The sequence below is a fragment of the Phyllostomus hastatus genome, unplaced genomic scaffold (genome assembly GCF_019186645.2).
Source record: "Phyllostomus hastatus isolate PE091 unplaced genomic scaffold, TTU_PhHast_1.1 phas_scaffold_46, whole genome shotgun sequence".
Lineage (NCBI taxonomy): Eukaryota > Metazoa > Chordata > Mammalia > Chiroptera > Phyllostomidae > Phyllostomus > Phyllostomus hastatus.
This window is the reverse complement of record NW_025334032.1, coordinates 22,923,931-22,951,573: the sequence shown is the minus strand read 5'-3', so window position 1 is coordinate 22,951,573 and position 27,643 is coordinate 22,923,931. Positions and strand designations below refer to the sequence as shown.

At 40.6% G+C, this 27,643-nt stretch overlaps 1 protein-coding gene and 1 pseudogene across 1 annotated transcript in view; one reads left to right on the top strand and one right to left on the bottom strand.

Moving 5' to 3' along the window:
• Positions 1-24,212, top strand: part of IDO2 (indoleamine 2,3-dioxygenase 2) — a 53,112-nt gene extending 28,900 nt beyond the window's left edge. The window contains exons 5-10 of the mRNA XM_045821718.1: positions 2,489-2,503; positions 3,755-3,854; positions 5,366-5,483; positions 11,338-11,389; positions 18,761-18,909; positions 20,166-24,212. Coding sequence (XP_045677674.1) covers positions 2,489-2,503; positions 3,755-3,854; positions 5,366-5,483; positions 11,338-11,389; positions 18,761-18,909; positions 20,166-20,521 — 790 coding nt within the window. The 3' untranslated portion in view covers positions 20,522-24,212. The remainder of the gene's footprint in view (positions 1-2,488; positions 2,504-3,754; positions 3,855-5,365; positions 5,484-11,337; positions 11,390-18,760; positions 18,910-20,165) is intronic.
• LOC123807676 lies at positions 5,528-6,468 on the bottom strand (annotated as a pseudogene).
• Positions 24,213-27,643: the final 3,431 nt, after the last annotated feature.

Sequence of the window (27,643 nt, the reverse complement as noted above, 5' to 3'; positions counted from 1 at the left end):
GTGATTATTAAAACAGAAACGGTTACCACAGAAATAATTTCTAAAAACACAGAAGGTTTTACAGATCGATCATGTTAAACAAAGAAATAACCGAAAAGTACAGGAAGTCCCACAGATCAACCATATTAAACAAAGGTTATTTTGACCAACAGGGTCATTAATCAGTTAGCCAACGAAACTATACGGGCACAAACTTCCAGGTGCCAATTAGTAACTAGGTGTCTACTAAGATTCTAGGAATTGGTCTAAATTAAAAGGGTGCAAGGGGTGATTTATAGGTATATAGAAATCAACTATTATCCATTAAAATTAAATTTATCTCAATTAGATAACTGATTTTTTGCCTATATTTTTTGATTTATACATCTTGGGGTGGCATGTTTTGTGTTCGCTTCCATGTATTGAGATTATTATTTTCAACTAGAACTCCTTGCTTCTTTATACTCCCATCCAGGGTATGGGAGGGGTAGTGGCTCTAATAAATCTTAAGCTTTCAGGTGGTGACTCCCTAAGAAACATTCCTAGCAACAGCTTCCTCCAGTGTTCTGGCAGTTGGTCTGCCCATAGTTTAATTTGTCCTTAACTTCACAGGCGGGGAAAGTAGGCAGCACTAGGGTTGCTAGGGGTCTCTATTCTGCGGTCAGCAAGTCATTTCACGCAGAATCAGAGGCATCATGCAGATTTTTTGTTATAACACACAGGTATCTAAAAATGCCACCACCTATTGCTAGCAGGGACAGGCATGCAGGAGGAGATAGACAGGGGATCTGACCACAGTCGCCTCTGCTGTGCAGACGTGGCTCACCTGACCTGAATGTGTCAAAGGTCAGCTGTTGGTTGGCTCCCAACAAATGTGAATACAAGTTCAAAAATCACGGGTCCCAGAAATTTCCTCTCAACGCACACTGAATGCATTGGTGCAGACCAGTTTTATTTGTTTGCTGCCATATCAAATTTTAATTTCTCAACCTGACCTTATAATCAGGCTCCTGTATAATCAGGCCTCAGTCATCCCCTAACATGCCCTCCATTCAAGTCAAGTTAGGACCAGGAACTTCCATAAGTGATCATTATATAGTGATTGGAAATGAATGGTTATGTATGAGTTGAGATTAGATGTTCTAGGTGTGTCAGATTAAAAATTTGATTAATAATGCTATCCACTCCACCTAGCTGGAGTAATTCCTTTGACAGCTGGATTGGGGATATTGGCATCTGTCTAAAGGAAAAATAGCATGAGTTTTTAAAAACAAGAAAATCCATTAAATAGAATAGAGTAGGAAGTGGCAAAGTATTAAATTTCCCTTTGAACTTCATTTTTCATGTTCACAACCAACTTTATTTCAGGCTATAGATGCAAGAGATAGCACTTCTGTTATTTACTAAAATAGCTAAAGGGACATTTAATTTATTTGTGAGGAAGAACTTCTTTAGCATAAGTATTGTGGGTAAATACAGGATTGCCACAGGTGATGGGAATATTCTTTAAAGAATTAAGTGCTTCATAAAGAACATAGCTTTTAAGACTAATTTGTGTGCCTCTTGGAGTGAGATTGGACCATCTCATCTGTCCAAGGACTTCTGAGCCCTGGGATTTTGGTTTCTGTAATGATGGATTATGATGTTTGACAAATTCTGCTTTAATAACAAAATCGGTGACTAATATTCCCATGGAAAGGTGTTGAATCTGGCTCCAACTTTGGACAGACAGAAAAAATTAAATAAATAGACACAGAGAAATGATCCTGATCAAGTCATCGAATATTTAATAAACTGAATCTCTAATTCAAAGAGGAGAGGATGGGGAGGGTTGAAGGGGAAAATGGCCGGACTAGGATGCTAAGTCAAAAACACAGCAACGAAAAGCTAGTTTCTCAGTGGGTGAGAACACAGAGCTAGTTTAGCCCCAGAGATGCAGATGCAGTCCCAGGGTTCAGTAGTTCTTCTTCTTGACTATCATTTTTTGGAGTCTCTTAATATGCCTGGCACAGAGCTAAGTGAAATAGAGAAGTGAAAGCAAAGTACACCCAGAGTGGTTAAATAACAAAGCAATTCATGACAAATAGCAGAGTGACAGAGACAATAAATCCTTCAGAACTCCTAAGAAAGTACATCAGTTTTAGGCTTTGAAACTAGAAAAAAGCTTGGTGAGAGGGTTGAACTTGATCTAAAGTAGATGTTAAAATGGGGGTTAGAGTAGAGTACCTACAGCAAAAATATGGATTTGTGGTAGTTGCAAAAATATAAAATGAGCAAGATGATTTATCATGATGCTGCTGGTTAAATGCTCTGGGGCTGACGTATGGGCTGAGACTTGGCTCACTCTCTGTCACACGGTGGCCTGTAGTCTCGGCACAGCCTGTGTGCATGTGAAGGTGAGGCGCACGTGAGTGTGCGCCTGCGCACATGTGACCCTAGTTAACAAACTGATTTGTTCTTTTCTTTTCTTTTTTTCATTTGTGGTTGTCGATAACTGAAATTTGACTAGGCTCCTGGACATCAGGTGAGTTCTCAGAAACCTTTCACGCACTGGAGAATCCATGCTAACTTTACACGATTACAACAAACCCAGAATGAAAGCATATCCAATTGTATGGACAGTATGCAAGCTATATACAAGTGAATACAAAAATAACGTTAGAAGGAAAGGTACCAAAATTAACCATCCAAAATTAAACAGTGGTTGCCTCTGCCTTGTAAGGATTAGGGGATTAATTTTCTTTATTATATAATTCCAGTCAGTACATAATAAAACAAGTAAAGCACATTACAACACAAAAACAAAACAAAACAAAAAAACTACAAACTTCATCAATTCTTTAATGATCTGAAAAACATCTCTCATCTCACCAAACTTGTAATAGTGGGGAAGAGCACTGTTCCCCACATGTGACCCGGCTCTGTGAAAGGCTGCATTGCAGGCAGACGCTGCCACACTACATAGGAATTCCTTTGAAATAATGTGGTACATGGACTCCAGCTCCTGAGGCAGGTCTGGCCCTGACCTCCTTAGGCTCCTCTTTCTCCAGAGAGTAAAGTTACCCTGTAAATTGGCATTGCCTCTCCCATCACCAAATCTCAGCATGAGGAAGGGGTTCAGTGTAAAAGCTGTAGCTCAGGAAATGAGGGATGAAAGGGTGAAGATACCTTTTCCCACAATAATATAACTGCTGGAACAAGGGCATTCTTGGCTTAGTTTTATTTTATGTTTGTTTTTTCCTTTCTTCTCATGTTTAAAATGTTAGAAGCAAGAGTGATTTACAAAGTAATGTTTTTAAGCTTTGTAGACTGGCTTTGTATGCAGGATATTTGAATTCATATGATCACAGGCCATTTAAAAGTGATTCCTCTGTACAGTTTTCTAGCTCTCACTCTGTACAAAACAAAGAATATTGATTAGAAAGAGCACTATTCCCCACCTGGTCCTGTGACTAACCAGCTCTGTGTCCTTGCTCCTACATAAAAGGAGCAAGGAGCCAACTGTCGCCCACCCATGGTCCCTGTGACTCTAAGCATCTGTGCTCCTGACAGGAATGGTGTCATGGGCCACAGGCTGGTCCTGTGAAGAATCAGAAATACCTGCCCGCTCACGCTTCATCTGCTCCACAGGGGGATGGTCTGGGACCAGTAGGGCTGTGCTGGACTTTGAGAGTCCTCAGATCAGGTGAACTGGTCTAACTCTGAGGGGACCTATGGGCCATGCGTACTCATGATGTCCAAGCCTCTTTAACCATACGGTCATCTCCTTCCCAAGGAACTTGGACATCCTTTTCTCATTTCCTGGGGGAGAAAGCCTGCGTGGTTTTATACTGGTGACTGTTTTGGTGGAGAAAGCAGCAGTACCTGGGATTAAGGTATCTTTTCACCTACAGCACCTTTTTTTTTGAAATGAGAAATTAGTCTGAGTTTTACTTCCCATTCAGTCCCTTTCCCTTCTGTGAATTATATAGATAAGCATAGGCCTTGTCCTGTTGGTTTATACCTGAGGAAAGGAGTTTGCGTTCTAGCCCACAGAGCTGTTCCCTTCTCCCCACTCCTGTAAAACTTGTAATTGACCATTTGTCCATTCAACAAACAAGCACTGTTGTAGACAACAAAATATCTGGCGGAACAAGACAGACATTGTCGTGGCCTCCACTGGAGCTTGTGATCTAGTGGAGAAAGATGGGTTGATATATAGGGTAATAAAAAAAAAATGCAGTGTTTCATGAAAAGACATCTAAAACCTAACTCAGAACTGAAGTGTCAGGCAAAGCTTGCCCTGGGGAAATGACAGCTAAAGGTAAAACCTGAGTGATATATAGGAATTAGGCAGAGAAAGAAAATGACAGACAGGAAAACACACAGACAGACATATTCATGGTAGAGAGCTGCCTTGCAGAGGCTCAGAGGAAAAAGAAGCATCAGTGAGCCCACCTAGCCCTGGGGGTGGCAAATGTAAACTCCTGCAGGGGTCAGGCAGTCTCAGAAAGGCCAGGTTTAGTAAGACAAAAGACAGCAGAGCAGCAGGTGCTGGAGCCAGAGAAGCCATGCCTTGCCTAGAGGAAATTGTTAGATGTATGTCTTTTTTCACCACCTTCCCTGATAAATCTATTCTGAGTCCTTACTGTGTCCAAAGTAGGGTCACTGGTTGTGGCATAAGAATTCTAGCACCCTCTGTCACTCTCAAAAGTGGAACTATATATACCCTGGCTGGCGTAGCTCAGTGGATTGAGCACGGGCTGTGAACCAAAGCGTCAGGGCACATGCCTGGGTTGCAGGCCACGGCCCCCAGCAACCACACATTGATGTTTCTCTCTCTCTTTCTCCCTGCCTTCCCTCTCTAAAAATAAATAAATAAATAAAATCTTTAAAAAAAAGTGGAACTATATGGTCACCTCTCATTGGTGGGTGTGATTAGTCCCTTGGATAAGGTAGAGACTGCTAAATAGGCTTCATGATGGAGGGGGCCCTGGAGCTGCGGGCTCTATGAGCTCTACAGAATCTGTCTGGTTTTATGAAAGACAAAGCTCAAACGTGAGGATGCCCTGATTCAAGATACAGACATAGATATGATTATAAGGTGTGGTAAATACAGAAGGAAGGAGAAAAATGATAAGAGTTATGCCCCCTAGAGTTATAAGAAGTAGCAATCAGAGGAAAGATCCAGAAAAACATACCCAAAGGTCTATCTGGGAGATGCCTGGAGAGATTATCCTTTCAGGCAGACCTCATGGCAAATCTAGTTTAGGGGAGCCCTGCAAAACTGTCCAGCAGTGACAGGGGTGCCCTTTCCCCAATTCCCATACCACTGATGCCCAACTCACTCCACCTCATTGGACCATACTGAATGCTAATGAATTGCGTTAATGAATCTTCTCTCCAGGCACTTGTTCAAGGAGTGAATGCCATGCTGCAGGCGAGCCAGGACTCCCTGCTCCAAGCCCTGGAGCAACTGAGACTCTCCATTCAGGACATCACCAGAACCTTAGGACAAATGCACGGTGAGGGGGCTGCCCAGGTTGAGGGCTCTCTGTGGGGGCAAAGGGCCTGGAGGCTGGCCAACATCTGAGATGGTGCTGGTGTATTCACTTCATTTTATGGTAACTGATTGCTGCCATACTATTGGGGAATGACCTGTCAGTTTGCACAGATGGTTTTGTGGTTCTGTTCCTTTTTTTGTAAGAATTTTTCAAGTTTGATGAGAAATTAGAAAATATAAATAGAAAATAGTCCACTTCCTTTAATGTATAAAATGTATGCATAGACACAAAAGCAAATTAAACATTATCGCATATGTTTACACCGCTATTTAGTTCCTATCAACTTTACTACTCAAACAATAGAAAGCAGATGACAGCTTAGTGGTTGGGGAAGAGATAAGACAAAAACAAATGTTTCTATCATGTTTATTCTACACTGTACACAGCTGTGCCCACAGAGATAGCTTCTTTTACTTCTCCGCTGTGCGGGAATTCAGTTATATATAGAGCTGCTCAAAAGCTGAGGGAGACTTGACATAATGGGTCCCAATGTTGGTACATTGTCAGACAATTCAAACAATGATGTGGCTATCAGCTTGTCATTTTCAGGGACTGCAAACAAGGCTTTCTTTTGAAGTTGAACCAAAAGTAACTTATTTTCTTTCAGTTTTGTAATACATGCAGGAATATATGGATACTCAGAGGTTCAAAACTTGGTCCCCACCAGTCACCAATGCCTACATCTGTGACCCAGTCTTGCAGGACTCCATCTTATCTCTGTCTTTGAACATTTTAGTCCTTCATCTTCTCCTGAGTTAAATTCACCACCATCTGGTTTGAAGAAAGTCCTTCCCAGCTGTAGCAGTAACACATGGGGTAGCCGGTGCTCATGCACAATCAGATCCCCTTCCACAGTCCTCCTTGTTCCAATGTCATCAAATTTCCCCCTCATGTACCGAAATCTGGCTGCAACAGAACCATCCTCACAGAGGGGCTCTTGGGGCACTTAGGTAGTTTCCGTATCTTGGCTATTGTAAATAATGCTGCAATGGACAGAGTGATCTTTTCAAATTAGTCACGTTGTATTCTTCAGATAAATACCCACCAGTCACCAATGCCTACATCTGTGACCCAGTCTTGCAGGACTCCATCTTATCTCTGTCTTTGAACATTTTAGTCCTTCATCTTCTCCTGAGTTAAATTCATCACCATCTGGTTTGAAGAAAGTCCTTCCCAGCTGTAGCAGTAACACATGGGGTAGCCCCCATGTGTTGATCTGACAAATCACAGACCAATAAGTGGAATAGTTGGATCATATGGTAGTTCTATTCTTAATTTTTTGAGGGATCTCCATACTGTTTTCTCTAGTGGCTGCACCAATTTACATTCCCACCAGCAGAATACCAGGGTTCCCTTTCTGCACATCTTTCTAACACTTGTTACTTCTTGTCTTTTTGATAATGGCTATGCTCACAGTGTGAGGTGATATCTCATGGTTTTCATTTGCCTTCCTCTAATCATTAGTGATGTTGAACCTCTTTTCATATACCTGCTGGCCATGTGTGTCTTTGTAAAAATGCCTATTCAGATCCTCTGCCCTTTTTAAAATGGGATGATTTTTTGGTGTTGCTGAGTTGTATGAACTTTTTATATATTTGAATACTAACTCCTTAGCAGGTGCATCACTTGCAGATATCTTCTCCCATACAGTAGGTTGCCTTTTTGTTTGATGCTGGTTTCCTTCATTAAATTGTTGCTTTTGTTTCCCTTGCTTTTGAAGTCAGGTTGGCTAAAATATTGCTAAGACCTATGTCAGAGAGCTTACGGCCTCTTTTTTTTCTATAAATTTCATGGCTTCAGGTCTTGCATTCAAACCTTTAATGCATTTTCAATTAATTTTTGAGTATGGTGTAAGATAGTGGTTTAGTTTCATTTTTTGACCCCTGTGGCTGTCCAGTTTTTATAGCACTGTTCATTGAAGAAACAAATGGTCTTTTCTCTATTGTACGTCCTTGACTTCTTGGCCATACATCAGTTGTCCATATGAGTGTGGATGTGGAGGGGAGGTGTACTTCTGGGCTCTCACTTCTGTTCTGTCGATCTGTGTGTCTGTCCTTCTGCTGACATCATATTGTTTTCATTTCTGTGGATTTGTAGGGTAGTTTGAAACCACAGAGCACATTGCTTCCAACCTTGTTCTTCCTTCTCTACACTGTCCTCAGTGTAGTGAACTTCTGTTCATTCTTTCTGTCCTCATTATGTAGACAAAGAAGTGGGCATAGAGTGGGTGTGTGGTGTGTGGGTGAAACACTCTGAACACTTGGGGTGCCCATGGGCCAGTTGGGGGGATCTGCAGGTGTGGCATCTCCAGCAGCTTGTGGGTGGGTGTCTTGATGGAACCCATGCAGTGGTCAATAAGATCTGCATCACTTTACTGTCCTCCAGGAGCCCTGACACTCTCACAGCCACTTTCTACCCACCAGTGCTCTTAGTCACATGGCTCACTGCAGTGTTCTGGACGGGGTGAGAGAGAAGCGGGTCTCTGGAAGCATTCCATGCAGCTGGGGAAGCAGGGCACTCATTCACATGCTCTCACTTTTCCTTGTGGGACAAATCACAGACCAGTGAGGTCTCCTTTGGCCCTGAGATGTGTCTCCTTGTGGGACAGGTAAGGTAGATAAAGTGAAATGTTCTTCTCACCCTCTTCGGGGTACTCAGTCTTGGGCAGTTTTTATTCCAGTGGTGTGCTGGAGCTTCTTTGCTGGACTCTTGGACTTGCGCAAAGGCTCTCCTGTCCACAGGTGACTATCTAAATCAGCATTCATTGGGGGAAGACAGTAGAAACTCTTATTCCACAATGGTAATGATGTCCTGCATGTCCCTGATTTTCATGCGTTACCTGTCTTCTCTTTCTCTTTCTATGAGTGGTGTGCGCTCACCACTTGTCCCTTTTTTGCTAAATGCACATCTTTCCTTATTTCTCTAATGGTCTTTTTATCTTTTTTTAAAGATTTTATTTATTTATTTTTTTAGAGAGGGAAGGGAGGGAGAAAGATAGAGAGAGAGAAACATCAATGTGTGGTTGCTGGGGGTCATGGCCTGCAACCCAGGCATATGCCCTGGCTGGGAATTGAACCTGTGACACTTTGGTTCGCAGCCTGCGTTCAATCCACTAAGCTATGCCAGCCAGGGCTGGTCTTTTTACCTTTTACCTGTGGATTTTTATGAGCTTTTGTATACTCTTGAGCATAATTTTTGTTAGTTATATGTGGTGTAATTGTTGTGGCTCATCTTATTATAACTTTTGAAAGCAGAAAATTTTAATCTAAATATAGTCAAAATTTCTGTCATTTCTTTCATAAAAGTTTGGTTTTATAGGAGGTGTTGCATGAGATACTTTAAAATCATAGGTCATAAATATATTTTCCTGTATTTTCTTTGAAATTGCTGTTTTGTCTTTCATGTCTCAGTCCTTAGTTAACATATAATTATTATTTGTGTGTAGTGTAACATAGGAAATAAATTCAATTTCCCTTCTGTGAATAATCACTTATGTGCAGTATTAGCTAATTCTTATACCAGATTTTCTTAAATGACTAGATCTGTTTCCAGGCCCTCTATTCTGTTTCATTGCCTGTTTATTTTTTCTTAACCAATATCATTTGTCTTAAGAACTATAGCTTCATAGTATTTCTCATTTCCAAGTAGAGAAAACCCCCTTACTTTGTTCTTCTTTATCTTATCCTGAGCCTTTGCCTTTCTTATAAACTATTAGAATCAGCTTGTCAAATTTTATTTCAAAGTCTTTGTTAGCAATTTTGCTCAATTTGCATGACATCTATACATTCATTTGGAAAGAAATTCATGATTTTTATATTATATCCAGTCCTTCTGTACCACGATCAAGGCAGGTGGAGAGGTAGGGCTAGCACAAAAGCATTGACTGAAGTTCCTGGACAAGCTACCCCACACCACGTCTTCACATGAGCGCATGTTCTTGTGTCATACAGCTTGAAGTTTATTCAGATAGAAGCGTCTTCTTTAGATACATTTCTCCTCTTAGATACTGATACTGAATTTTCTTGACTTTCTTGAAATGGACAAACTTTTCATTAATTTTTAAAATTTTCTTTAATTTCTTTCAAAAGACTTAAATAGGTTCAGTTTTATTTATAGTTACTTTATATTTTTGTTCTTAGTGAATACAATATCTTTGATTTAACTACTGACTGTTGCTTGTTTACAGGATAAAATTGATATTTGAATATTAACCTTGAGTTTACAACCTTGATAAACACTCTTAGTATTCTAATAATTATGTATACATAATTACTGTACATTTATGTGTACATAAATAATAATTATGTATAGGTTATGTGGGTTTTCTATGTAGAAATTATATAATTTAAGAATAATGTTCTTTTGTTTCTTCATTTATGCTAGTTATAACTTTTATTTTTGTTTAATTTCTGTTTCTTATTCTTCTTGCTAGGACTCCTAACACAGTATTGAATGGAAGTGCTGATCCTTGCTCTGTTTCACATTCTAAAAGACTTATTTTTAATATTCCAACATTAAATATAATGTGTATTATAGGCTTTCTATGAATTCCTCTGAGCAGTTCAAGGATGAGCCCTCCGAATCCTAATTAGCTAAAATGTTTTGTTTATTTGTCTCTATCAGGAATGGATTTTTTAAATGTATATTGAAATTTTTTATACCGGAATCATTTTACATCTATGGAAATGATTATTTGATTTTTCCTCATTAAATATGGTAAATTGGGGAAAATTTTGAATTCTTTCCAGTCATTCCTGCTTCAGAAAAGTCTGCACATAATACTTAGCATTTTTGTGGGAACAGAGCACCAAATGGGTAAGACCCAGAAATAACACCCAGAAAAAAGCCCAGAAGAGCATTGTCACAGAAGAGCAGAGAGAAGGTGACGGCATTCGGGAGCAATGGGACACCCTGAGGCTCAAGGAAGACATTCATCAGCTGAGGCCGTGGGGCCTCAGAGAAGACAGAGTCCGAGGGCAGGAGATGGAGATAGAGATGGAGAGCGAGTAGGTGCGGCGGGAGAAAAGGAAAACTGATGGTGTAGAGATGTGATTATTTAGGTATCATAAAAAATACGTTATTTTTTTCTCTTAGAAACAAAGAGACAGAAAGGAAAATGGATAAAAGAAATATGCTTGGTCACAGAGGGGCCCTATTACTTGAAGGAAGGGAGTAACCTTCAAAAGTTGGTAAAAACAAAGTCAGTACAATTGTGAAAACCTGCTTCCTTATATACACTTCAGAAACTAGTGAAATCAGTTTTCCCCAAGCATTAGCTTAGATTCAACATAGCTGCACAGTTTATGAATGCAGCAAAACATGGAGCGAAATGGATCAGTATTTGACCTGGTGTGACCCTCTCTGGGTAAGAGACTGTCCACTCCACTGTCCTTTGTTGACCACGCGGAACTCCACTTGAGCACTGACGGCTTTGGTTTCCTCTCTGGGGAAAGCCTTGTGAGAGGTGATTCTTTCTCTCCGCCTTCTCATTTCCCCTTCCCATAGTCTCTCAAACATCATCTGTTTAAATCACTATTTAAAAAAAAAAAAGGACTTTATCTCTGTCTTTTGTTGTTAAGTGCAGCAAGGGGAAATACCGCAAATAGAAAAGGGCAGCATTTGGAATAGTTTAAAAGTTCTGCGAGCGCCAGCGAGGGCAACTACATTCCATCCACCTCTGGCTTGTTGCTTCATTCCAGGTTTCTGAGCAGATCAGATAGAGAGGCAGCCCCAGGAGCACATCAGGGCCCATACACATGTAACCAATTGCCTTTTTTGGCCTGTAGTAAAGTTCAAATTTTGATTGTTCCTCCAGATTATGTAGATCCAGACATATTTTATGCAGTCATCCGGATCTTTCTCTCTGGGTAAGTATAGTTCAACTGTTTCCCTGCATGAGGTCTCTGTAACATTTTCCAAATTTATGGGGGTAGAAACTGACATAAGCTTCCTAGAGCAAGAAACACACCAAGGAACTCTTGTTAGCAGAGAAATCCCCTGGATCCACTCTTGGCTAGAAGAGGAAGGTTACCATCTGCATGACAAATGACATTAAAAGGTTGAATATTTAAGTTTGGAGTAATTGTCTTCAGGTTATCCTATTAGAGTTATTTGTATTTACCTTTCTTAGAACACCACCTAGATGACAGACAGGAAAAAAAAAACCAGGTATGCCACCCACAAAGGTCATTTATATTCCCTTGTTACCGAGACAGATGGAGGCATAGACAGGAGCTGGAAAGCTTTCTTACAACATTCCTAAAACAGCTACCCCAAACCATTTTCTCATGTTCCTGTGTGCTCTCTTCTTGTCACATTGTTAGGTAGGATAGAGAGTAAACCGAGGCTGGGAGGAGAAGGGAGGCATGTCTCACCCGCTGACTTAGCCGTCCTGAGCCTGGTGTCACAATGTTGCGGTGTTCAAACATCACGGGAAATACCATGCTGACCCGGGAGGAGGGCAGTCTTTGAAATTCTGTGTGTTCCGTTTCCACCATCTGGAGAGAGCCTTTGAAACTGTGTGTTCATCCCGAGGTCTAGAAAGGGGATGAAGAAGGGGTTCACATTGCCCAAAGGAAAAGCCCATAAAAGAGCTTTGGTTAATTGCCTGCCTCTGGTCATGATCTATTTTACAAGGGGGTTTCTAATGCTTACAGAAAGAGCCCATAAATAACTCTGGGTAAGTGCCTCAATTTTAATTAACTGCCTCCTGTCACACATCTGTTTTACAACAAGATGACCAAATATGGTCTGGAGCAAGATAAGAATTTTGGGGGAAAAAGACCCCCACTCATACTTACATTTGAGTAGTCACATCCCCCACAGGAAGCTGATGACACCTTAACCCACCAATCAATTCGTAACTCCTTCACTTCATCCTGCCATCTATATAAGTTCTCAGAACAAAGGACCTGGTGCTTTTTGCTACCCGAGCCTATGCCTTTTCAACCCCACCATGGCTAGGCCCATTCTCTTCCATGAGACTGTATCACTGATAACCTTTGCTTGCACACTAATCGACTTGCTGATCTGTAATAATTCTTTACTGTGTCGCAAAAAGTAGTGAGTTTTTCCTGCAACAACATGACCTGTAATTTCTCCAAAAACAGCTCTACTCCTAGATGTGTTTTTTATATTAAATACACTCATCATACATTGACATGCTTTAATGAGATCATTTTCCTATTCACTGTATGAAATTGAGTTTGCTTGTTTGTTTTTTAATGGTGAAAAGTGAAAGGTACAGGTAGTGGATGGATGAGATAAAAATGTGCAATCGATACTATCCAGAGTGCCATATGTACAACTAGAAGATGACTGGAGTGTTATTGATACAAAGCATATAAAGCTGTGCCTGGATGCAACAAGAAACTTGCCATACAACCAACATCAATAAATGTATTGATTTAGTGGTATAATCCATTGGTGCAAAAATAGAATGACAACATGTACTAATTATTTTCTGTAGATTGCTTAGGTGTAGGGTATGAGGAAGTGACCTCCCTCTCTAAGGGAAGCTGGCCTGGGTGGGGATTCCTCACGGTAGGGTGCAGAGCGTAAAATACAGGAAGGTTTCTATGGAATTAACTTGAAGGTAATGGGTACCTGGCTTAGGGGGGGTGGGGGGAGGGAAAAAGGGGAAGGTGACAGATAGGGAGTTGGGAATGTGTTTCACAATTTGGACTTTCACTCCTGAAATGCTCCCCAAAGAGAGTGTCCTATAGAGCTCTTCTTGCTCTCTGTATGTTTTTCATGTAGTCAGGGTCAAGACAAAATCTGAATATGGGAAAGATTCTAGCAACAAATATTAAGCAGAACATGCAGATATGCTTCAGTAGGATTCGACAAAAGAAAAAAGGGTCATTTAAAAATGTTTTTCAAGTTATATTTTATTGATTATGCTATTAAAGTTCTCCCAATTTTTTCCTCCTTACCGCCCTCCACCCAGCCACGCCCACTCCCTCAGGCATTTCCCACACCATTTTTCATGTCTCGGGGTTGTGTGTATAAGTTCTTTGGCTGCTCCATTTCCTATACTGTACTTTATATCTCCATGTCTATTCTGTAACTACCTATTCATACTTCTTAATCCCCTCACCTCTTCACCCATTCCCACACACACCCCTCCCATCTAGCAACCATGAAAATGCTCTCTATATCCATGATTCTGTCTCTGTTCTTGTTTGCTTGGTTTGTATATTTAAATTCAATTGTTGATAGATATGTATTTATTGCCATTTTATTGGTCCTAGTTTTGATCTTCTTTTTCTTAAACAAGTTCCTTTAACAGTTCATATAATAATAGTTCAAAATAGGCTGGGATTTAGAAAGCACCTAATTCTGAAAAATCTCTTTGTGCTTTACTTTGTTCTCTAAGTTTGTGTTGGATTTTTTTTGTAACATAACAAGTTACCACAATCTTAGCAGCTTAAAACCACACACATTAATTAGCTCATACTTCTGTAAGTGAGTAGTCAGGGTGAGTTTAGCTTGATTCCCTGCTTAAGGTGTGAAAAGACCAAGTCAAGGTATCTGCTGGGCTGAGCTCTTATCTGGAGATCTGCGAAAGAATTCACTCAGATCTTTGGTACAATCTAATTCTTTGTGGCTTTGAAACTGTGGTGTTTGTTTCTATGCTGACTATCAGGATATGCTCTCAGCTTCTAGAAGCTTCATTCATTTTGTCACCTGGCCTCCTCTGACTCAGCAATGACACTTCCTATCCTGCTTCTATTTCACATCTCTCTGACTTCCTCTTCTGCCCTGAGTCAGAGAAAAGTCTCTGCTTTTAAGGTCATTGATTAGATTCAACTCACCTAGATAATCTAGAATGACCCTCTATATTAAGGTCAACTGATTAGTAACCCTAATTACATCCACAAAGTCCTTTTATCTTGTTATATAATATATCATTATGGACAGATATGACATCTCATAATGTCATCAGTTCTGGGAATTAGAATGGGAACTTGGGCCAATGTTTTTGGAATTCTACCTATCATGATTAGTGGGCACCAGAAGGTGACTTTGTTTTCGTTAAAATAAGTTCCAGGTCAATGACACATTTTATCTGTCATCTACATAAATGTCTCCCCTCTGTTTCTTACCCTCAAAATATTTCCCATGTAGCTAAACTAAGTGAACAGTACCAAACCCTAAGTGTATTGATAAGTGCGGATGACCAAAAACATCCGGATTGTTGACAAATTCCAATAGGCTTGTCCTGAAAAATCTAAATTTGCTCCTGTGTTCTTTATTTGTCTTATGTTTGATTTATTATTTTTGTTTACTTTTTAAAACATTTTTATTTAGGAGACTTTAGAGATTTCATCTGCTAATGAAACATTCCCTTTATTTCCCACTCACATTAAATCTCTCAGGGAAGTTAATATCCCCTGTGGGGGGAAAAAAAGACATCCCTTTTCTTTTTTTTTTGTCTTTCCTTTTAAATGTCTGCTTTTATTGGGCTTGCTAGAAATATGCTACAAGAAAGGCTAAAAATAGTCTTGCCTACAGAGATTTGAAAGAAAAAGAATTCCTTTCCTTCATAAACAGCAGTCTGGGCCTGAGAATTCATGGGAGCAATCCTTGAGCAACCCTTGAGCAACCCTTGGGTTCTTCAGAGAAACTTCATTTTCCTTCCTCAGACTATTGTCATCATAGGAGGAGAACATATGGGTTTTGAAAGTAGGTACCTTTCTCTTACTTTTTTGATTTTCATGCTGTTATTTCCTCTGTCACCTTCTATGTGGCTTCAGCGTGTCTTCCTCAGGTTGGGGCACTAAAATGAGACTGATTGATATCTTGGCCATTTGAGTGTTTGATGGCTCTTTTAAGCTGGCCAGGTCTTTTTAAGAAGTACACTTGGATATACATATTCTAGATATGTAATATATAATTATAGAACACTATAACTTTATTCACTCATTCATCAGCTATTTAATGAGTGCTTACCATATGCCAGGCACAGTTCTAGGTGTTGAAAATGAAGGAATAAAACAAACCATGAACTTCATTTCTATGGAGCTTACATAAATTTTAATAAGGGGAGGCAGATGAAGTAATAAACATAATAAGATCAAGTATCATATAAGACATGTTACAACAATGAACAAAATGAGGAAATGTGAAGTAGGATACAGGGCATCATGGAGTGGTGGGGTAGTAGCCAAAGTTTTTATTTATTATGATCTGGGAATGCCACACTTCTAAGGGATGTTTAAGCAGATACCTGAAGAAAGTAAAGAGTAAGTCACCTATATACTTGTCCCAAGCAAAAGGAAAAGAAATTATGATGGCCCTGACATGACAGCATGTCGTGAAGGAGGAGCTGCTGAGGGGCCAGCAGTGCACGAATAGAGTAAATATTGGGTGGAATGAGAAAGATACACGTGATAGTGGAAGATTGGATCATGCAGGGGCCTATTGGCTTCTTTTCTAAATGAGGTGGACACCACTAGCAAGACCGAAAGGAGGGACATGATCTGTCTTAAGTTTCAAATCACCACTCTATATTCTAAGTAGAAAATAGATTATTTCAGAACAAGAATGGAAGCTTGGACAGAACTTAAGAAGCTTTTACTGCAGTTCAAGGTGGCAACTTTAACTAGGGTGGTAGCAGTAGAGGCTTTGAGAAATGGCAGGTTCTGGATATAGATTGACAGTCAAGTTGAAAGGATCTGCTATTGGATTGCACATGGAATGGAAGAGAAAAAGGTCAATCAGAAATCAAAGAGGATTCTAAGGTTCTTGGCCCAATCTGTTGAAAAGATGTAACTGCCAGTTTTTCTGTTGAGGCAGAACAAGTTTGGCAAAAGGGTGGGGAAATCAGGAGGTCAGTTTGGGACGTGTTCATTCCTAACAAGTTTGGCAAAAGGGTGGGGAAATCAGGAGGTCAGTTTGGGATGTGTTCGTTCTTATGGAGATGTCTAGCAGATAGTCAAATATGAGTCTGGAATGCAGGGGAGCGGTTCAGGTGTAGGAGCACATTCATAAATAGTCAGAATAGGTTTTTAAATCTGTGAGGCTAGATAAGATCACTTGGAAAGTGCAAGTAGTGAGAGGTTCCAGGACTGAGCCCTGAGAGAGTCCAAAACTTAGAAGTGGTTGTAATGAACCACTAGTTCCAACTAGAAACTAGTGAAGGAGGCCAAAATGACTATGTAAGATCATCAATGGGATTACAAAGAAAATCTGAACAAGTATGGTATCCGGTCCAATTACCACATAGTAGCAGTCAGGTTTTCAATATTGCTTCCCCATAAAATGTTGTTTAGAAATTTTATTGGATAAGTGTTCTGAACTCTGAACAAGTCACGAAACCTCTCTGAAGCTCATTTAATTCTTGCAGCAGCCTTAGGAAGTAAGTACAAATTAGGAGAGCTAAGATGGGTTTGTATAAAGTTACAAAATAATGAAAGGGAGAACAGGGATTCCAAATCATTCTGAATAATATCATAAAATAGCTGATACTTATCGAATGCTTAATAATATGTTCCAAGCACTGAACAAATGTTATTTTCATTACTTCTCACAACAATCCAATAAGATAGACACTTACATTACTTGAATGAGGAAGTTGAGGTTCAGAGAGGTTAGCTAAGCTGAGGCTCACAGTCGCAAATAAATATGCAATTAAATTCCATATCAGCTTAAAATAGAGCCCTCTTTCCTAGCAGCAACATCTTACGATCAGAATCTTCCCTTTGTTCGTTCTACTTGTCCCCCTGACTGCTTCCTGTGTCTCATTTCTTTCTCGACTGATATTATCTCACCTGCCAAGGCCCCTTAGATATCCACATAGAGAAAACCATTAAATAGCTAACCAAAAACAGCCACACATCCAAAAAATAAAAATAAAAAACACCTTCTTGCAGTATTTACTGCTTCTGAGAAATTATTTGAAAAAGGTCATAAAACAGGAAGCTAAATGGTGTTTCTGTGGCTTTTGTATGTGTGAAAACTGGGTGTTTCCCATCTCTTGAATACAATTTTAGATTTGTGGGAAGAAGGTGATACATCGCTAAAGCCTGTTATTTAAACTGTTAACAACCAACATGGTAATTTGTTCCTGATAATAGGAGAAAAAGATTCTATTCCTTAGAAAAAGGAGAAATCCACATGTACAGGTTTTGTGAACGTGAAAATAGAAAATTACAAGCTTTGGATTTAAGTTCTGGTTCTCCTGTTCCCAAGCAATATGGTAGGGGAAATGTAACTGCTTCAAATCTTTGTTTCTTTAACTGTAACATGGGTTTAAAAATACCTGCCTTGATCTACTCAAAAGAGGTCACATGAAAAAATGAATGTGAAGCTGCTTCATAAACTGTAAAGCATTTGTAAGTACAAATACATGTGTTCTTGGTGCTTTTGGTTTTGTCTCATAATGGAGCCACCCATGCACACTCTGTGATTGTTTAAGACTCTATAAAATCAGACAGGGAAATGAGTAAAATAGTTGGAGATAAGAAAAGCGGTCCCAGAGAGAAGAAAATGAAGAAATGGAATCAGTAAGACTGAAGAGAGGAAAGGAGAGAAGAAAAGAGAGGAGAGGAGAGAAAAACCTACTTACTCTGAGCATGACCAAGAAGAGCCTTTATTCCAGCCCTCTAATGTGTCCCTGAACTTAGCGTCTGGTTCCTGTAGGGTTGTATTGTGCTCTTTTTGTCACTACGATTATTATCAATACCTGTTATCAACAAAGCATTTGGTAAAAGCATTCCCATGAAGTCAGGTAGCATTTAGAAATGATAGTTTAATGTGACAAGTGTTACAACTATTTCAGGGAAGGGCAAAGATGTATGTATTTGTATGTGTTATGTGTGTGTATATTTCTAAATCTCTACTTGTGGAATTATTCTATCATCAAAACTATTTTATTGGGGGAGAGAAGATTGTTCCAGAGTCCCTAATTTGTTCCTGTGAATCAGTACTGATGTCCATCATTTTTATGAACAGACTTTTCAAAGGGATGTACTGTGAAACCAATGCTGAGGATCCTTCTCTACATGTTCTTTACTTGTCTGTAAAAGTCCTTTAAATGAGGTAGGGGAAGGGTTGCATTCTATGTCCCATTATGAAATTGGGTGAAGATGATGATTAGGTACACATCCTACAAAGATATGCAGCCTTTGATTATCATTGAAATCATGTTCTCTTTGTTGCTCACTCTCTGCTTCTATATCAGAAAATACACTATTAACTCCAAGCGCCCACTTATAACTTTTACTCTTGCTTAGATGGCAAGATAACCCAGCAATGCCTGTGGGGTTGATATACGAAGGGGTCTCCTCAGAGCCCCTGAAGTACTCTGGAGGCAGCGCAGCTCAGAGCACAGTGCTTCACGCCTTTGATGAGTTCCTGGGCGTTCGCCATAGCAAGGAAAGTGGTGAGTCAGACATTTTTCTTTTTCTTTTTCTCTTTCTTTTTTTCCCCTTAACAAGGAAGAAGAACAGAGGTGCTTTTACAAAATGATAAGAACCAAGTGTAACTTAAAGTGTCACAAAGTCTTACTTTTCCAAATTAACCAGGACACTGTGTGCCTGCCATACTTGTACGTTGTGTTGTCAATTAATATCAGATCTCTGCAGGATATTGAGTGTCATTTCCAAATCTTAAAATATTGCTGTGTTTCCTGCCATGCACTGCAATTTTGTTTGGATCTTTAGGCAATGGCTTCCCTTCTCTAAAATGAGAGTGAGTTGTGGAGTTTGAAGGGTGTGGCCTGTTGTTGATAAGTCTGGGTCCTTAAGGATCTAGGCTCCTCCATGAAAGCTCCTCCCCATACAATGGCACAATCCCAAGCAAATTCTATTTAGACCAGAAGAGGGAAGGGCCAACCATTTTAGAAGCTTGAAAGCCCGAGTCCTTACCTGCCAGCCTTGAGCCAAATGTTTAACAGCAGCCAAAAGCACTGCATAGGACATAGTTTTCAAGATGAATTAGAAAAAAAAAACACTACAACTTGGTGTCATGGGGTCCAGTCTCATCCACAAAAGCCAGTTCTCTAGAACTGAGAAAACTTCTAGTGGAGTTTGACTTGGTGACGTCAGTGTTTGACTGGCCATGTGTAACATTAATCACATAGCGGCTTTCCTAAACATGATTTATCTATCTCCCCTTTCTATAAATATCTCTTAATTAGGTTTTTAAACAGCTTGACTTCAAAAGGCCACTCTTAAAAGAGTTGCTCATTCTTTATCCTCTTGCTCTTATAAATTCTATTCCTTTCTTCTTCCTTAGCACTCCCTCCAAAACAAAGCACTTAAACAAAATTCAGCCAACTATCTAGCTACTTAGTTTAAGGGTTTATGTTTTACATTCATAATTTATTCTTTCATAGTGACTAGCAAGATACTTGGCCCACATTTGGTAAATGATAAATATTGATACATTGGCTGATAGATCTAGTTCCAACTCAGTTTTCTGAGATGAGCTTGCTTCTTTCTCCCTTCCCCATCTCCTGTCGCTAGTCATGAGTGTGCACTTGAGTCTTTGAAGTCTATGAGCAAAAGAGCCAGCAAAGCAGATTGGATAGTTAGAGTGACAGCAACAGTCTTCGCAGCACTCATGTTCGGAAAAGCAGATAGGCTCTCTTATCTTCCCATGTGGAGCTATGGCATCGTTCTGGATTGTTTCTTTCAGGTGACTTTCTGCTCAGGATGAGGGACTACATGCCTCCTTCTCACAAAGCCTTCATAGAAGAGGTGCAGGCAGCTCCTTCACTGAGGCATCATGTCCTGTCCTTGGGAAACTGCCAGCTTCTGACTGCATATAACCAGTGTGTGGAGGCCCTGGCAGAGCTGCGCAGCTACCACATAACCGTGGTGACCAAATACCTTGTCACAGCTGCAGCAAAAGCAAAGAGCAGGAAGCCAAGCCATCTCCCAGAGCCACCTCAGGCCTTAGAAGAGAGGGGCACAGGAGGAACTGCCGTCCTGAACTTCCTGAAGAGTGTCAGGAACAAGACCCTAGAGGCCATCCTCCCACAACGCGGGTGATAGACGGCTCCTCTCCAGTGGTGCAAAACCAGCCCATGTCCCACTGGAGGGCAGATGGGCCTGAAGAATGATGATGATTTGTGTTCTGTTGGAATAACACAAAATCAACCTCAGTCCTTAGAACATCGGCTTCTCCTTCCTTTGGTCTTCACAGAGATTTTTCGTGGCCAGAAATTCTCCTTTCTCTACCTGATCACTGGTTAATCACAAACAGCTTTGGACACTCCCTCAGTAAAAACCCCACAGAGGAGCAAGAGGATCCTTGTTCTGTTTGCAAAGTGAGGGAAAACCAATCCAAATTTCAGAAACCAAATAATATTGCCCATGGACAGATCACCTTGACGATTTCTTGAAAAAAACAACTTAAATATGCATGCATTCATTCACTTAAAATGTATTAAGTTCCTACTGAGCCCTGGCTTAGGAACCTGAACAGTGGTTTTTGTGGCCCCAGGGCAGCCCTTGTTTCCCTGTGAGTGTCACCTGGCAGCAGGCGGTTGGAAGGCCCCAGTGCAGACGTGGAGGAAAGGGGAGGCTAACAACAAGACTCAGAAGTCGCCAGTACGGAAATGACTGGTTAATGACATGGGAACGGATGAGACTCTTCCACATGGTTCATACATTTTCAGTTCTATTTCAGCTTCCTTTTTTATTTTTAGAAGAACAATTCTTTCTCCTTTCACTGAAGGTTTGCATTTGTAAAATGAATTAATTGACCCTTTGGAAGTGAATGGGTGAAGTGGGAATAAACAGTAACTCCACATGTTTACAAGGCCTCATTCCATCTGACAGTACAGAGCTAGAAAACTTGCATCTGTTCTGTTTAGGATAAACTCCACTAACATAGGCTTGCTTCCCACTATGCACGCACGTGCATATCTGGGGTAATATCTAAATTCCACAGCACTGATCTAGCATTGCAGCATCATGAAGAGGTGCCTGACCATGAGCAGCTTCTCCCCAAATTAGTGTCTGACAAACAGTCCCCTTCTCCATATATTGTAGATACTGGTCAAATGGAGCTTGCAGCATGGCTTATCCTGTGTAAGCGACCTTTCAGATTTTTCAGCCCTCAAGGTCCTATCCTGCTACTTAGAAAACCATTGGACTACGTCCCACACCCCGCCACAGGGAGTACTGGGAGATGACAGGATTGACTCGGAGAGTCTGCCCAGCACTCACTCAACTGTCTTTACTCGGTAGTGTCATGATGTGTGTGGAGGCAGGGACTTCTGGACTCTTGTCAACTCTCAGGGTCCTTGGTAAGAAGTCATGAACCAGTGTCTTCTACTTGGGGTCCCAGGAGGGCTTGCATTGCCTTGTACCCGTTGAGGGCTTGGTCTGGCCAAAATGGGGGGCGTAGACTTGACAGAGGTGAGACTTTCTAGTCTGGATGGGCCAAAGGAAAACCGTGGATCTGACAATGTCCTCTCTGCCTTCTGTTTAGGTCAAGATCTCAGCTCAAAGACCTTTCATAACTCAGAAAGCCTTTCTCTCTATATGCTGTCTCTGTTTTGTATAGAAATCTGTTATGAAACTCAGAAAATGAGCATGGATATGCTTGCTTCTCTTGGGTTTGCTTTTCTAACTGCCCTAGCTTGGTATCAGTAAACCCAGACCGTCTTAACTGCTCGGATTGGGTATATGCGATGGTCTGAGGAGCAAGGCCAAGTGCACAATGTTGGGGAGTAAGGTAGAAGCGTATTGGCTGATTCAAAACATCGTCCCTTCTCGATATCATTCTCAGGGAAAAATAATGAGGCCTTTAAGATCTGTGTTTGAATTTTGATGTCTTCATTTTTTTAAAACAATGTGGCTTTTGACCAACTTCAGAAAATCATGAGTCCTCAGCTTCCTATTTATCACAAAATCAAGATAATCAGACTGATCTTACGGTAGATATAAGTAACAGAAGGGGTAGTTCTTGGCAAGAAGGGTAAAGTCAACAAATGTTTATTTGGCCATGAGGTGCAGCTCAGATCATAAAACAAAGGACACTTTCTCATGCTTCTCAGACTCACAGAGTCTGCATAGTAATAAGCAACCATTTATCATTTATCCTTTGGGGATTCTGGAAAGTAGAAAATGACAAAGTGTGGGCTTAAAGAGCTGAAAAATCTGGATTTGTATTCCAGCTCTGTCACATTTTATAATGACAAGTTGTCTAATTGTTCAGAGCCACAGTTTACTCAGTTGTAAAAGAAGGAACATTGTAATATTGCATGGGGCAAGAATGTCTAGAGTCAGTAATAAAACAGTGGTTATGATGCTTTTATTATTGTATATATTTATATATACAGCCTAGAACTAGAAGGAACCATGTCTAGGAGTTCCTAAAAACCAGAAGAGATGCTGGAATTAGTTGTCTATCTCGCTGTCTCCCTGTACTTGGGAGAGAGAGAGAAAACATGGCCTTAAAACAAGCAAGCAAGCAAAGCAAGCTAGAACCTGGAATTTTCTTAAAATTTTGTAGGCACATGTGGGGAGTAATAATGATCAGACCTTTGATTGAGAACTTAAGAAAGGATGACGGTCACTTTCAGCTTTAATTCTAGATTAGTACCAAACCAGGCTCCGATTTGTCCCTCTGAGGACAGGATTGGAAAGAGTCATCTTAACGGTCCACCTTCAATAGATGCAAGTCCACTCAAAGAGACCACAGAGCCTGGCTCAGAGCAGACTTTTTATAAATGCTGAGTAAGTGGAAAACCAGATAGAATTAATGGGGTGGAAAGAGACATGTGAAATGTTTTGTCTTTCAAAGCTTTCGGATATGTATAGTTCGTTTGTTGTCATTACACAAGGATGATATAAACATGAAGAACTGTTTTATATCCTAATGAACTAAATTTTAATTCTTGTGGCAAGGTTTGATTCTTGGGAGAGGGAGTTCCATTTTTGGTTTTATGGTACAGTGTTGTAAGTAGAGATACCAGTACAGAAGAGAACACATTTTTCTCAAGATTTCTAGGGATAACAGGTATCCCCATCAGTAAAAAAAATGACTTCCTTATGATAGAAATAATTGTATTAGTATTACTACATGAGGATATCACTGCAAGTTTGAAGGAACTTCAAAAGAGCAAGCATAGAAACTAGACAGATGCAGGCTGGAATTCTCACTCTGCTGTCACTTACAACATGAGCCATTCACCTTGCTTCACACCTCTGCTTCACAGTAATCACATGTATAAATGAGGGGGTAGTGGCAACCCTGCAGTGTTTTTGTGAGAAGTAAAGCTAATATATATTTGCTAACTAGCAGGCCCTGAGTAAATGGTATTACTATGACATTGTTGTATGTTCTACCCCCTTGATCTGGATAAGAAACAACTGTAGACAAAGGAAACAGTAAGAAGAGCACGAAGCTTGCTCTCTCCCATTCTGTAAGTTTCAAGGAGAATGGGGAGGAAACCCAACAGACATGGAACCAAGAAGTACGGCAGACACCGTTTTCTTGGGGCACATGTGGAGGAGTGTGTGCGTGTCTATCGGTATAAGAAGCAAAATTACGACTGAGAACAAAGAGGTGGCCAAATCAGCCCGGAGTCAGACTCCAGGACAGGTTCACCATGCTCTAGGATTTGTCATCTCTGTTCATATGGATCAGAACCAAGAGAGATGGTCACGTGATTGTACAGGGGCCAGCAGAAGTAACGCCTGCTTGAGTGTGGTTGGTAGGGTAATAATATGGGTGTAATAATTTATAGCTTTAATTTAAACATTTCACCTACAATGAATGTCATATGGTGAGCTTGAGTGTGATACTGTTATGTTACACAATTACATGCTTAGGATTTTGTAATAAAAAATGGGGCATTATTTGTGCCAGACACTGTATTTTAAATGTATCTGGATACAATCAGAACCAATTATAGTATTTAACACATAGTAGTTTCATAATGATTGTAGAATAAACCAATACTCAGACTGAGTGAAACAGTAAGAAGGTCTGCAAATTCTTGCCTTCAGAAAATAGTTGCCTTCAGGATACTCAGCCTTACTGCCGTGGAAGCGGCAGTGGAAGTGGAGGAAAACCTGTGCTTTCTTCCGAGCTTAGGAAGGTTGCACCTTCAGTTATTGTAGAGGGCCAGTCCTACAAATAGATGGGGCATATACCACTTAAATGTTCAAGTTTCACCAACTTTATGCTGAGCTATACATTCCTTGCCAATGCCTTATAATTATTTGAGGTTTGTTAACCAGAGGCTTGTATTATTTTGGGTTCTCCAGAGAAATGGAACCAGTAATAGGGTGTGTGTGTGTGTGTGTGTGTGTGTGTGTGTGTGTGTCTTCAGGGGTGGGTGAAGAGAGAGGGGGGAGATATTTATTTTAAGGAATTGGCTCCTGTGATTATGGAGACTGGCATTTCCAAAATCTGGAAAGTAGACCAGCTGGCTGGAGAGTCAGGGATGAAGCAATGCTGTAGTTCAAGCCTAAAGGCCAACTGTTGGCGGAATGCCTTCCTGCCCCGGGGGAATTCAGTCTTTGTTCTGTCAACTCTAACTGATTGGACAAACCCCACTCACATTATGGAAAACAATTTCCTCACTCAAAGTCCACCAACTTAAATGTTCATCTTCTCTGAAAAAACAACACCAAAACAAAAGAAACAAACAAACAAAAAGAAAATACTGATGCCAACACCGGCCCGCAGTGTCTGTGTCATTATGGATGAAATGAGACATTCACATGGACTTCCAGGTCGTGGAGGAAAAGGGACAGTATGGCTTTTCTCTCAAGGGGGCAAAAGCCGTGGCCTCCACCATGACAGGCCTTTATTGAGTTTCTCTGCCCATTACATGATGATCCTCAGTTACTATGCACAGGTTCAATTTAGGTGGTTACCTTTTACAGAAAACAAAGGAGCCAATACTGCTAATCACATCACAGAAGAGGGATATTTGCAAATAAAAAGGCAACTGGTTACACTCATCCTTGGAAGGTTTAGCATGGATTTTAGGAAGTTAACTTTGCAGTAAATGTCCTCAAGTCAGGGTGAGGGAGCTTTTAGCAAAAAGCAAGACTCAAAGCAGCCTAGGTACATTGAAGGCCTGATTCCCCATGGGAGAACCTATCCGTGGGCGTGGGTCCTGTGCATCTCTGAGTGGGAGCTGGGCCCACGCCATGCAGACCAGTCTCCTACAAAATACCCTCACAGAAACATTCAGAATATTGTTTGACCAAATATCTGGGCATCGTGGTCCAGCCAAGGTGACATATAAAATCAGCTATCACAAGCCTCTTTGAGAAGGGCCTGAATTAGGATGAGCTATGGTATCTGACACACACTCTCTGTTGGAGAAGAAGAATCCTCCTTTGCGAAGATGGAGAGGAGGCTGAAATGGTGCAGAGCAGAGCTATTGCTTATAAGGTGCCTGAATAGAAGGCAGTAGCGTGGTGTCTAGAAGCCACCAAAGAGAAGTGAGAATACCATAAACAAAAACTTGACTTAGTTTATAACTCATATGTGAAATCTAACGAACAATGTAATCAAGGAAACAAAAGAGAAACAGACCAGACTGACAGTTGCCAGAGGAAGAGGGATTGGGTAACTGGGGGAAAAGGTGAAAAGCTTAAGGAGTACCCATTGGTTGTTACTAAAGAGTCATGGGGATGTAAATGGCAGCACAGGGAACATAGTCAAAAACAGTGCAATGACTACGTCTGGTGCCACAGAAGTATGGAAGTATGAGGGGAACATGTCGTGAAGGATATGATTGTCTAACCACTATGCTGTACACCTGAAAGTAACACAAAATGATATGGAACATAAACTGTAACTGAAAAATAAAAACATTAGAAAGAGTTCTATACCAAGCAATCCATATGGGATGAAACCATTGTCTCTCTTAATAAAAACAACAGCTCACTGCTCCCAGGTTGAGAATATAGGGCAAATCTTCCCTGGAGAGGGAGGACCAGGCCTTGAATTCTAAAACCCGGTACACAAGACTGACCTTCACTTTGGCTGCCCTCAGCACCTACCACTGCTTGTAACAAGGGAACGCTGATTTTTGTTCACCCTGTGGTCACATCCAGTCCAGCTAAGATTAACTTGATAATTTGGGGAACCTTTATTAAAGACTCAGGGATGATTTTAAAAGCGAGCAAACAAAAATCCATAACAGAAACACCAGTGAGATGCCATGGCTGCCTCCTGTCATGCTCACTCTGTGGGCTCACAGGCCCCATCGTGATTTGGGGGTTACCAGCTGGGGGTAGGTCGGACGCCCTCAAACCTGGACACAAAGACGTCTCACTCTCCAGAGGGTCGAGTCAGGACTAGTGAGGCTCCGAGTTCTCCTTCCATTGTCATTAGTCTGAACTTCTTTTTTATTGTTGCAATGCAAGCTACACAGGGTTAAAATAAAGATAAACAAAGAAACAAAACCCGTATGTTGCAATCCAATTTAAGATGTGGGATATAACAGTTTTGGTACCTGCAAGCCAATTATTCCTTCCCCAACAGCAAATTTCACCCACCAAATTTTGTCTTGTATTTTCTTGGGCACAGATGTCCTGTTTGCTTGGCTAATGGAAGACATGTTCTTCTCTTTCTTTGTTCACTTAACAGTAAACTTAATAAAGAAGTCGGATATCATTGCTTTTTGAAGTGCAATCTCTAGTTAATTTTTGCAGTTTAACATCTGCTTCCAGTGATATTGAAAAACTGAGTTCTTGAATGTAAGCATCATCAAAAACAAATGATTTTTTTCTTTTGCAAAGTAATTTTCTTTGTAAACTCACAAATCTTTTGGCCCACATGGTTTGGTGGCAGCTTATATAGATTCCAAACCAAACTCAATTATATATCTGCCTTCAATGGTTCATAAACAGTTTTTTTTTTGCCCTCCTAGAGTTTTCAATCAGAGATTTGACCTGAGCCCTATGTTGGGAGCCCGTAAACCCCACCCTGGCCCTCACCAGGCCATTTCCCTCCTCACTAGGCAGGAAGTGCTGGGGCCCAGGGGACTGGCCTTTAAAATGACTAACTTTTTAGAAAGCCAATCAGGGACACAGCCATACCAGACAAAATAGCAGCAGCAGTAGCGACGATGTAATGATAATGATCCACATGTGTTATTCATTTATTAAAATGTGAACAATATCCATCTACTT